Source organism: Schizosaccharomyces osmophilus, chromosome 3, assembly GCF_027921745.1.
Source record: "Schizosaccharomyces osmophilus chromosome 3, complete sequence".
In the NCBI taxonomy this organism is placed as follows: Eukaryota; Fungi; Ascomycota; class Schizosaccharomycetes; order Schizosaccharomycetales; family Schizosaccharomycetaceae; genus Schizosaccharomyces; species Schizosaccharomyces osmophilus.
In genome coordinates this window covers 2,073,767-2,084,790 of record NC_079240.1, presented here as the reverse complement: position 1 = coordinate 2,084,790, position 11,024 = coordinate 2,073,767, and the positions used below count along the sequence as shown (strand labels likewise).

At 37.5% G+C, this 11,024-nt stretch overlaps 5 protein-coding genes across 5 annotated transcripts; 2 read left to right on the top strand and 3 right to left on the bottom strand.

The window, feature by feature from the left end:
• Nucleotides 1-1,609: 1,609 nt before the first annotated feature.
• Nucleotides 1,610-2,521, top strand: mug137 (BAR adaptor protein, endophilin A3-like protein; the record flags this gene model as incomplete). Its single annotated transcript, XM_056183745.1, has 1 exon — nt 1,610-2,521. The coding sequence occupies one exon, from the start codon at nt 1,610-1,612 to the stop codon at nt 2,519-2,521; it is 912 nt and encodes a 303-aa protein (XP_056039178.1).
• Nucleotides 2,522-2,617: 96 nt separating this feature from the next.
• Nucleotides 2,618-5,143, bottom strand: erm2 (multi-spanning vacuolar membrane protease; the record flags this gene model as incomplete). The annotated part of the gene is made up of 1 exon (XM_056183744.1): nt 2,618-5,143. One exon carries the CDS (start codon nt 5,141-5,143, stop codon nt 2,618-2,620), a length of 2,526 nt encoding a protein of 841 aa, XP_056039111.1.
• Nucleotides 5,144-5,321: 178 nt separating this feature from the next.
• bmt5 (ribosome biogenesis protein Bmt5) lies at nt 5,322-6,282 on the bottom strand (the record flags this gene model as incomplete). The annotated part of the gene is made up of 2 exons (XM_056183743.1): nt 5,322-5,686; nt 5,796-6,282. The coding sequence occupies 2 exons, from the start codon at nt 6,280-6,282 to the stop codon at nt 5,322-5,324; spliced, it is 852 nt and encodes a 283-aa protein (XP_056039110.1).
• Nucleotides 6,283-6,721: 439 nt separating this feature from the next.
• On the bottom strand, nt 6,722-8,431 carry bdp1 (transcription factor TFIIIB complex subunit Bdp1; the record flags this gene model as incomplete). Its single annotated transcript, XM_056183742.1, has 5 exons — nt 6,722-6,963; nt 7,015-7,162; nt 7,212-7,852; nt 7,896-8,357; nt 8,401-8,431. The coding sequence occupies 5 exons, from the start codon at nt 8,429-8,431 to the stop codon at nt 6,722-6,724; spliced, it is 1,524 nt and encodes a 507-aa protein (XP_056039089.1).
• Nucleotides 8,432-8,665: 234 nt separating this feature from the next.
• Nucleotides 8,666-10,783, top strand: brl1 (histone H2B-K119 ubiquitin ligase complex (HULC) subunit, ubiquitin-protein ligase E3 Brl1; the record flags this gene model as incomplete). The annotated part of the gene is made up of 2 exons (XM_056183741.1): nt 8,666-8,758; nt 8,804-10,783. 2 exons carry the CDS (start codon nt 8,666-8,668, stop codon nt 10,781-10,783), a joined length of 2,073 nt encoding a protein of 690 aa, XP_056039112.1.
• Nucleotides 10,784-11,024: the final 241 nt, after the last annotated feature.

The window sequence follows — 11,024 nt, the reverse complement described above, 5'->3', positions numbered from 1 at the left end:
CTAGAATGACCCTAATTGAATAGAATAGCAATCCTTAAGCGACTAGGTTAAACAAGGATTACGTATCATAATGCAAACTTACTAGTAAACAAACACTTTACAGATGAGACATCTTTCAGGTACATATGGTATATTTCTGTTTTGATGCATTTCATATTTGGATTTCAGTAAAGCCATAGATAACACTTTGTCGAACGTGTTTTGTGTGGTAAGCTAGCTGGTAACAAATGATAAATAGTTTATCCGCTAGTTGGCAGAGGAAAAGCTATTCATTGGTAAATTAATTCAAAAGATTTATGCCAAGATATCGCTTCGTATGTATGGCAAAGTTTCTATATCGAAATCGATTCTTGAGAGGTATGAAGAGCGTTCATAATAAAGGACGTATCTAGTAAGCAATCGCTTTTAATTATTTGTAAAAGATCCAACAACACAAAGGAATTTTGTTGTTTGAAAGGCTCTCGTGTCGGCCAAAAAAGCATGATATGTATCCCCTTTGGGATAGCTTTTATGAGCTATTGATCAGTTTTGCGTAAGGAAAATCTTCATATTTATCATGTATTTGGCATATATAATTTGAGGTTATGACTCTTCAAAGTAGAATTTATCAAAACATTGCGAAATGTCCTTAGATTACTACTTGAAAAATTAACATTATCGAGACCAATTTTAGAATTTACGAACAAGGGGCGTAATAGATGAGGGACCGACTTTGTAGTTTAAGAAAGTGCACAGCTACCATTTCAGATGAGCGGCGAAATATAAAGTAAACATCCATCATGTAAAATGTAAACAAACAAACCCATCGTACTATATAAATCGACTTCAATGCAAATTAAGTTATAAATAACTTAACAACAAAAAAACTAAAGAACCATTTATTGTTGAGAGTGTAGATACGGATTTGCCGAGTGCTAATGGAAGTAACAGATTTCCAAAGAGCATAGAAAAGTTCAAGCAGTAGGATCGAAAAAATGGTTACAAAGTTTTTTTCCACATGGAGGTATGAGCAATATACTGTAAATGACTGGCTAACCTTCAAAGCACAGAAAGAGTATGTGAGAACCTGAGTATTTGCTTTCAGCAAAAAAGAACCAAACCATTCTTAAACCAGAGAAAACATTGAGCCAATATTAATCAAGCTTTAGCTTCCAAGTGATCAAAGAGTTCAACTTCCTGAAAGTTTCGTGCAGCTTGAGGAAGAAATAGGAGTACGAGAAGAAGGTAATTACAGTATTTATCTGACAATAAAACTAATAAGTAGGAATAACGAAACTCTATCAAGCAGGGAACGCCTGGATTGAATCATTAGGTGAGTAGAATAACCTCAAATAGTGTCTAATAAATAAACAGGAAAAAGAATTGACGGGGAGGAGAAAGAAAAATGTTTCCCAGTCGAGAAAATGGGACAAGTTATGGTAAGCCATGGAAAAGCTCTTCCTGATGGCTCCCCTTATGGTAAGTAATTTAAGAAAAAGCGAGGCTAATCGTAGGTGCCGCATTGGTTAGTTATGGCCAAGTACAGCTCAAAATCGGAGAGCTCTTAGGTTTCTTTACCAACAGAGCCAATGTTTGCTACCTCGACTTTTTAAAGCGTTACTTGGTACAAATGAAAGATTACCATACGGCCAGGAAAAAACTCGAAAGTCGCCGTCAGACCTATGAATCACTGCTTATGAAAGCCTATAAGGCTAAAAAGGAGGATTCGCGCTTAGAAGAAGACATCCGTCTAGCTTCTTACAAATTCGAAGAGTCCACAGAGAACGTCCGAAACCGTATGGTTACTCTGAAAGAAGCAGAAATTGATCAGCAGCAACAAATGACCCAATTATTGAGACACCAACTTGAGTTTTTTAAGGAAGCTACGAAGACACTAACAAACGTTTATGAATTGTGTCATTCCTCTATCTCACAAGACCCACAAGGCACCGAAGTCAAAAAGGATGACGAGGAATGTGAAGTCGACTTGTATAAAGCTTCTTTAAATCGAGTCTCTCCTCACGAGCCTCTAAACTCGCGGCCTTCTTCTATTATTTTCCAACTAAATAGCGACCAGAACAACGATTCAAGAGAAGGCGTTAAAGATCAAACGGTAGTTCAAGCACTTTACACGTTTAATGGAAGAAATAGCAAGGAACTCCATTTTAACGCAGGCGATCTCATTTCCGTGAGCCATAAACTAAGCGACGATTGGTACGTTGGAGAAAAAATGAATACTCAAATGGTAATGCTAGGGAAGTCAGGCATGTTCCCAGCAAACTATTGCCGCCGTATTTCAGGTAGAGCAATCCAATACAAAACACCTACCAACTCAATAGAGAGGGCAAAGACCCTTCGACGTATCGTCAGTGACGAACCAAAGGATTTGAGCACTCCCATTAAGCAAACTCATGGTAAGATAGGAAGACTGTTCGAAAACGACAATGGAACCTCTGAGCCAGCCAGTAACTCATCTCCTTCTTATATTAAGGTCCGAAAACCCTTACCTAGCACACCTAACAAAGGTGTGTTTATGGCATAAAGCAGTACTTCTTTTCCTTTACGCTGCCGATCGTCATTTTCTGAAGAAAGGATCGCTTGAAATTCATTTCATTACTAAATCGTGTCCTACCTTTTCTTATAACATCGTAAAAGACGTAGATACTTTCAACAAACCAGTGCTTGCTTTCGTACCTACTGACCAAGCAGGCAAGTGCTGGAGGAAATTTTCGTAAGCAGGAATTGTACCATCAGTAATGTCATCATATAAGCATGTTATCACGGTAGCTGTTGGCTCCGTAATGGTTAGATTAAGAGTATACGGCTTTAGGAATTCTCTTTGACCCATACGGATAGACGTATATACCTTACCAATTCGATTTTCATTTACGTCTTCAACAAACACAGAGTCATTAAAATTAACCGAGCACCACTTACTTTCGGCACGGATTGTGAGATCCACTTGATGTTTTCCTTGATTTATGTCGTATACGATAGGATTATTGACTTCAAAGGAAGGTTCAACAGATTTAAAGGAACAATAGGTATCATTGCATTGGCCGCCATCCGCTGTATAGTAAGGGTTTAACTGCAAGATCTTATCAGTAAAAGGAGCAATGTTTTTTACGTAAAACGTATGGTTCCCATTATCCAAATTGTACGTTTGGAAAGTCGCCAACTTTAATGGATGAGTTTCGTCAAAAGGGTCAAGGAACAATGCTTGTACAACAAGCGTTATCCAAAGCATTGTCAAAACTGCGGTAGACTTCTTAGATAATGCACGGAAAATAAATGGCCCACTATTCACCATCGAAAAAAAAGCGATGATTATCGTCAACTTATAAAGTTTGTTAGAAAAGGGAGCGTCAGTCAAGGTTTGGCTTCCGGCTGGTAAAACCACTTCTGTTAAGATGTCATAACACAAAAATAGGGGAAGAGGTACAATGAAAACGAAATATAGAACAGACCAAATGTTATCTTTAAGCTTCGCGTGTGCTTTTTTGGTAGATAAATTTGATTGCCTGTGAAACAGAGGTGGTTGAGGAACAGAACCATACTGAGATTGATTCGAAGAAGGAGCACCCAGAAGGGATCGTTCTTCATGAGTGAAATTCATATCCTCAACGTTATCAACAAAATAACGAATTCGAATTAGAGTTAATATACAGCAGCAAACGGTGCTTAAATAGGAAAGCGTAACCCAGTATGTGGAACTCAATTCATAATAAATAGACAGGACAACAGATATAAGAAATACTGCATACCATAGCATTTGAACGTACCAAATGAGAACAATTTCAATACAGCTTAAGTCTTCCGATGAAAGCTTGCTATGTGTAGCTGCTGTGCGGAACGAGAAAGCCAGGGCAATTAAATTAGTTAAATAAAATAAGGCAGAAACGAGTCCACTATGAGCATTTATAAGATACGGATTATACCAAGTCAAAAAAAGTACTGTCCCAGCATCAAAGATAAAAACAAAAACACAAGATAAGAGAAAACACGCCGTGTATCTTGTCTTTTTTATTTGAGCATATAATGAAGGAAACCGAAGCAAAATTGAAAGTAAAATAATCGGACAAGCAATAACTAAAACGATGTTTGTCATTTGGTATAAAGGATATTTAAGCTGCCAGTACTTTCCAAATAACAAGAAGAAAGTAGGCTTTGAGAAGTTCGTCAAATCTTTCTTGCGCTCGTCAAGCAAATTATTTACAGAACGAAATGCTGTATACATCATGTGCCTCAAAGACTTGGGCATAACATGCGGTAGATCATCTTTAGCAGTATGATAGATGTCTCGGTTTTCATAAAAAGCAATGTCAAGACCAGCGGTCCCGTTATGCATGTTTTCATATATGATATAATCTGTTTCACTGCGAATTATCTTTCGCTTGAAAAAGTCTGACCCTAAGATTGAGGCCAGAGGATACTTATTCTTCCGAAAGTATGATTTTGTTACGTAGTGATTTGAAGATCGAAATAGCATTGCTTTCCCACCAGATCCTGCTCCTTCAAGGTTGATAAAACCTGTTACGTTTTTAGAAAGCTCATGAGCAGCAAAGGTCCGAGCTCCGTATAAATAATCTTCTTCCGCATTGTTAAAGTTTACTATTAAGTCTCGCTCTGGCTGATACTTAGCATAGTATCTGCAAAGCTCCAACGTAGTAGCAACCCCCATGCCATTATCGGTGGTACCTTTACCGGTCGATACTGAATCAAAATGAGCAGATAGAAGTATAGGAAGTGCTTGTCGTTCTTTTCCCTGAAAATGTACCAAGATATTATTTCCTTCGAAGTAAATCAGACCGGACTTGTCATCTAACTCAAACGTTATGTTCGTGTAGAGGTCATTAATAACAGTTACATGGGACTGATTATTTTCTCCAAGTGGTCTCAACTCATCTAGCAAATAGTCACGGACAACCTCGTTTCGCTTTGAATTGTAAGGATGAGGGAGTAGCGAAATGAATTTCAGGTCGTCCCAAGCACGCTCGACATTTAATCCCTGCAACGACTTTTGTGGAGGAAATCTAGTGATTCGAGACCAATCAAGCAAATAAATAATAAATAGGAACGCAAAACCAAAAATTGAGCATGTAAGACTAGACTTGAACGTCTTCGCGCATATTTGCTCAACTAACGCTTTTTTGGAAATAGCCATGAACGCATCAACAGTTCTTTCTGTCTTTACTTGTTCAAACTTAATAATTAGTTCGATGTAATAAACTCAAAATACTTTATGCGAATGGCTGGTTTTTTCTAGGTAGAGCGTGGAGATCATGAGTAGAGTGATATGTAAGAAATCGTAGTAAGTATATTATGTGAATACTTGTGGATTTTTAATCTAGAGAATCATCAGAACTATCTATTGAATCTTGCTTTGGATTAAAATGTTTTTTTTGATTATAAGGAACAACCTTGCTTCCTGCAGCAACGAAACAGTAATGTCGGGAATCTCTCAGTTCGCCTTTCCAATTTGATTTTTCGCTAATTCCCTCTTTCCATCCAATTGTACGTCGATGAGAGTATTCAGGATAACAAGAAGAGTCAAATGGTTCAGTCATCAAGCTAATGAAACCTGCTTCTTTGGCTAATCCCTTTAAATTCCACATATTGTAGGGTTTCGTTTCAGCAAGAGTAATGACAATGACTCCGTTTTCCGAAAGGAATTCTTTCGATTGTTTGAAAAATTCCAACAGCATTTCTGTAACGGTTAGTTGTGATCTTTAGATGCTTTTAAACCTGAAAAGTAGCAGCAGGCGTTCCATTATCATTGGTTCCGTCTGAAAAGCTAGCTAATAAATAAAACATACTTTGATTATCTAGAATATTTCGATCTTGGTCCTTTATACCCTTTCCTGAGTGTGGGAAGTTCCATAGAATTGTATCGAATTGTCGATTTCTGAGCTTTCGATTTTGCTTCAGCCTAGTAGCATCCACGTCGTATATAATTTCACCTCCACTTTGCAGAACTTGCTCAATGTATCCTGAAGAGTCAGGATACTTTAATTCTACGTCTGCTTTGCTGTCGTAACAGGTAGCTAGTAGAGCCGCCTCATCATCTAAATGATGCTTCTGCAAAGAAGCTGCAAACGAGAAATTTCCTTCACCGATTAATAAGAACCGATGGTTACGCTCAAACGGAGGAACATATCGAAAATTCCTGGGCTTTGCATGTGTCTTTTTGATTTTGTCAGTTTGCAGAGGGTTCTTCTTTTTTAAAGCAGAAAAAGGACCATTTTCGGTTTCTTGTTTTTCTGATGGTTTCCTTTGCTTTTTAGATCTCTCTTTTTTTCCCATAATCCGTAATTACAAAAAGAAATTGTTTGGGTTAACTTCCTAACATTCCTCTGAGAGAAAGGAAAAAATGAGAAAAATTTCTAGTTAGTATAAAAAGCATACATATTCTACTCACATTCATCCAAGGATAAAATACCATATTTATTAAATAATTACTCATACTTATGAGGATATATCCAAAAGAACAATTCACAAAACCTTAAATTCACAAGGATTTGAGACCATGACCTTCAAAATCAGCGTCGTAAAAAGAAAACACTTGTCTAAAGCAATCGGATAGTCATCCCTCTGTAAGCAAGAAACAACAAAACAAAAAAATGAAACAAAGTAAACCAAGTACACAAATTCCATGATTTAATAAACAAATCAAACGATAACCCATATTATACTACCAAAACAATAAAACAATAATTAAGAAAATAAACCAAAAATTAAATCTCTAAACCACTTGACCCACTACCTCAATTCCTTCTTCAAAAACAACCTCTCTTTCTTGTTTCGGTGGAGGAGCATTTCTCTCCTGCTCAATTTCATAGTTTGCTATAACTTGTCTTTGTTCAGCAGTTTCCACAGCACGCTTTCTTTCTTCTTCAAAAGCGCTTCGTATATGAGCCAGTTCTTTTTCGACCTCTTCGACAGGACGAAAAACTTTACCGGACTCTTTGCTGTACTCTTCCATATCTATTTTCATGTTAGTAAAATCCATAAAAAAATAGTAACTTGTAAACTCACCGACTGGCTTTTTAGTCCTTAGCGCTTCATTAATTCGAGCAGGATTACGTTTTTCTTCCTGCTTAAATTTGAGCTTAATTTGCCGACGGTTGCGAGTTGGAAACATATTAGAAATAAGAGCAAAATCTGTACCCCATTGAGAAAGCGTCTATTTGTTAGTCTCAAGATTTAAGAGAAAAAAAAGATAAAATGAATACCTTGTAGAACTTCTCTGTCTCATCAGCCTTCCATTTCTCTGATTTTTGACGATTTCCCCAAGTTGCACTCGTTACCCTACGAGACAGTGCATTTTCTTCGACGAATTCACGATCTTCTTCAGGTACGTAATCTCGCTCATGACGATCTACTTCCAAAGAAGCTTCATCCAAGACAATATGGCCATCCACAACTCGTGTTCTGGGAGCAGAAGCGTTTGAGCGATTAAACTGTCCATCCGAATCCATCTTATCAGCGAGTTGGTCCAATACAGATTTGGAAGCCACATTAGACTCTTCTGGTACTTCTACATCCTTTTCTTCCGGCTCAGTTTCCACAGTCCCAACAACTTCTTCTTCTTCTTCAGGTTCCTGTATGCTCATTTGTGAAGTATCGTTCACGGACTGCAAATCTCGCTGTGGAGACTCCTCCTTGGCAAGAGTAACGGATCCGGTACGTTGTTTCCTTTTGGCTAACTTTTCTTCCAACAGGATTTTTTCGATTTCAACGAAGCGTTGACTTTTTCTGCCAATACCGGGATCATCACACAATGCCGACATTTTCGTCTCGTTTACGTTAATACTCTCCTTCTCAGTTCCAACATTATCGACGATAAGCTTACGCTTCCTTCTTCGGACCGAGGCTAATTCATTTGTCAATCGCAACTCGACAACAAAAAGACTTACCATTTGTCATTCGCTTCGACTGAGATGCACTTTCATCCTCAAGGTTTACGGGAACAGAACTTAATTGCGAAAGAGGAATATTCTCATCTACAGGTGTCTCATTTTTAACTTGCCCAGAGAGTTCATAGCTTTCAAAAGGAGCAAGATGGGATTCATCTTCGTTAGACCGGGGAGAAGACGGTTCGGCTGTAGGTTTCGATCTTAAAGAAGTCTGATTAATTTGCAAGGATGAATCTACATCATTGTCGTCTCCCATCTTTTGTGCTTCTTGAGCAGCCTCAACTAAAATGTTGAATGAATCACGCCCTTCCTGAGGATTCTCGACTGGCTCCTCATTCACCTCATCCAAATCCTTCAAAGTTTCTTCCTGTGGTTTTTCTACAGTCCCATGTTCAAATGACTTCTCCACAGAGCGTTCTCTACGAGCGGTAAACTTTGGGGCGAATTTCGAATACGGATTTTCTTGAATTTTTTGTCAGCGGAATATTGGATTGAATAAACTTACTTATAGGAGATGAGAGTAATTTAGCACTCATATCATGGACAGAAAACCTCCAACTAACTCTAAATTGTACTCAATTGAGTTGTGGCAGTTTTCAAGTGTAAACAACACTCACTCCATAATTTCGTAGTCTAAGTGTCAACCACCAAATTTCAGTAACTACCGATGAACTGTCAGACAAATTCATTCGAAAAGTACTAAATTTTTGAATATCATATAGAACTGAAAAAAAAAAAGATATTTGATTTTACACAGGAAAGCGTCGATTATGGAAATAGTGAATGAACCACCAAGAAAACGACGTTTGGTGCATAACGAGCATACGAGACTACTCAATTTTGAAGAAGACTGCGATTTAGAGGTATGAATTACATTTTGCAATGCTATAGAACTAACCATTTGGTAGTTATTCCAAAAAGAAGCAATATGGAGACGGACTCACGAATATGACATTCTCCTTCTGGAAGACGAAAAGGCTCAACATATATGGAATCATTTGTTGGAAAAATTTAATCATTATGTATTAGAAGCCCGCAGTCATCATCAAGAACTTATGAGTCATTTGCAAAAAGTAGCGTTTCCGTTGGTTGACAAAGAAAAAACAAACGATATACCGAAAGAATTGTCTTTGGAGAAAGCTTTATTTCTTGAAAAAAATGACTTGGTCTCTGAGGATCTGCTGACTTACTTCTCAGATTACGACAAGATTTTGAAGACTGTTATTTCTAATGGCATTCTATTAAATTTGGAGGAAGGAAATGTTTCAGAATGGAACGAATGGATTCAAGAGAAGGAGAGCCATTTTTTGATGACTTTTGAATCTTACTTCCAGCGACTGAAACTCGCACTTTTGAAAAAGGAGCTTACATTAACTTCCGATAGACAGCATTCTGCAGAGCTTGAATGGAAACAATTGCAACAACAAAAAATTACGCAGGAGTTGGAACAGAGCATTGAACAAAAGAAAGAGCAGACGCTTCACTTGGCGGACTCAAAGGATGGTTCCGAGCCTCTTAAAACGGATGTTTCGTTGGATGATGATAACGTCGTCAAGCTAAAAAATAATTTTGATTCACAATCCAGCATGATGAAGAGAAATGTCGATCAAAGACTAAATCAACTTTTAGAAAAACAAAAAGAGGCGGCACATTTGTATATGGACTTACTCAGTGCGGCTGATAGAGCTTTAGAGAAAACGCCTGAGTATCAAGGTTTACAAGAAAAACTGCTTGAAAACGAAAAAAATGTGAAGACTGTAAGCAACCAACTTGCATCTATCTTTAGTGAATTACAAACCTTTATATCCCAACGAACAAAAACACAGATAGAGGATGCAGAACAAAAAATGCACGAAATAAAGGGGAAACAAGCACGAATCGAGGAACTTGAAAAATCCTTGACTTCAATGAGAACGGAACGTGATGGACTCGTCGTGCAACAACAAATGCTAAACACCAACGATGTATATTTTCAAGAGATTTTACAAGCTCTGTCACTTCTCAGTGATTCAAAAAAGTCGATTTTGGAAGCTCACAAGACTAAACTCGCCTATTTGGAGTGGGTAAACAGTTTTGACTTGCAAACGGATGAAGGCGACCAGAAAGATGACGAAGTGGAAAAGATATCTAGGAATAACGCTTGTTTAGAAGCGGAGCTTCCTGGGATGCATTTGGCTTTTAACAAAGCATACTCGAAACTGAAAAGTAACTTAGATTTGCTTCAAAATAGTGAAGAAGCCATTAAGAAAGCCCATTACGACAAATCCAGAGCCGCACAAAAGTACTTTTCTGCGATGAAGTCCCGTGATTTATTGATTACAGAAAGTAAAACCTTAAAGTCAGTGAGCAGCAAAGGTCAGGATTACATTAGTAAACTTTCTGAACGTGAAAATATGTTGGCCAGATATCACTCATCTCTCAAGGAAATGGAAGATGTATACAAACAAATTAAAGAAATTTTTGGAAGGCATACTGCGGGAGTTCTTGAAGAAGATAAACGCCTACAGACTAGAAATTCTGATCTTGAACAATCTTTGAAAAGCTTGCGAGAATCTATCGATCATATCAGAGAAGATACTCATGCTGCACATGAAAAGCACCATTCTCTACAAATCAAGGAAGCTCAATTTCGTTTAAAGGATGAATATAATCAGAAGGAGTCAGCCCTTATAGAAAAGGCTTTTGAAACTGCGGAAGCACAGGTTTATAAAGGAATGCTAAAATGCCAAATTTGTGAGTATTCGAACTGGAAAAATAGGCTTATACCCTCATGTGGCCATGCATTTTGTTCGACGTGTTTAGAATCCAGGCTAAGGCAAAAAGATCGCACTTGTCCCATATGTGAAACTGCTTTCAACTCAGCAGACATTGTGACAATTCATCTTTAATGTCTTTACTGTTTTGTATTCTAACGTATCTATTTATTTTTGTGGGATTTTAATAACACCTTCTATTTTGTTTATACAACCTATATATTTGTTATCTTTACAAAATATGTATAATAATTGAATGTAATAGCTTAAAACCAATCAACTTAGTCCCATTCACTTTGAACATTACTAAATAGTACTTACCAACATCTCACTTCTCTATTTGTCATCATAGTTGGACTAGTAGAAAGGGCATAAG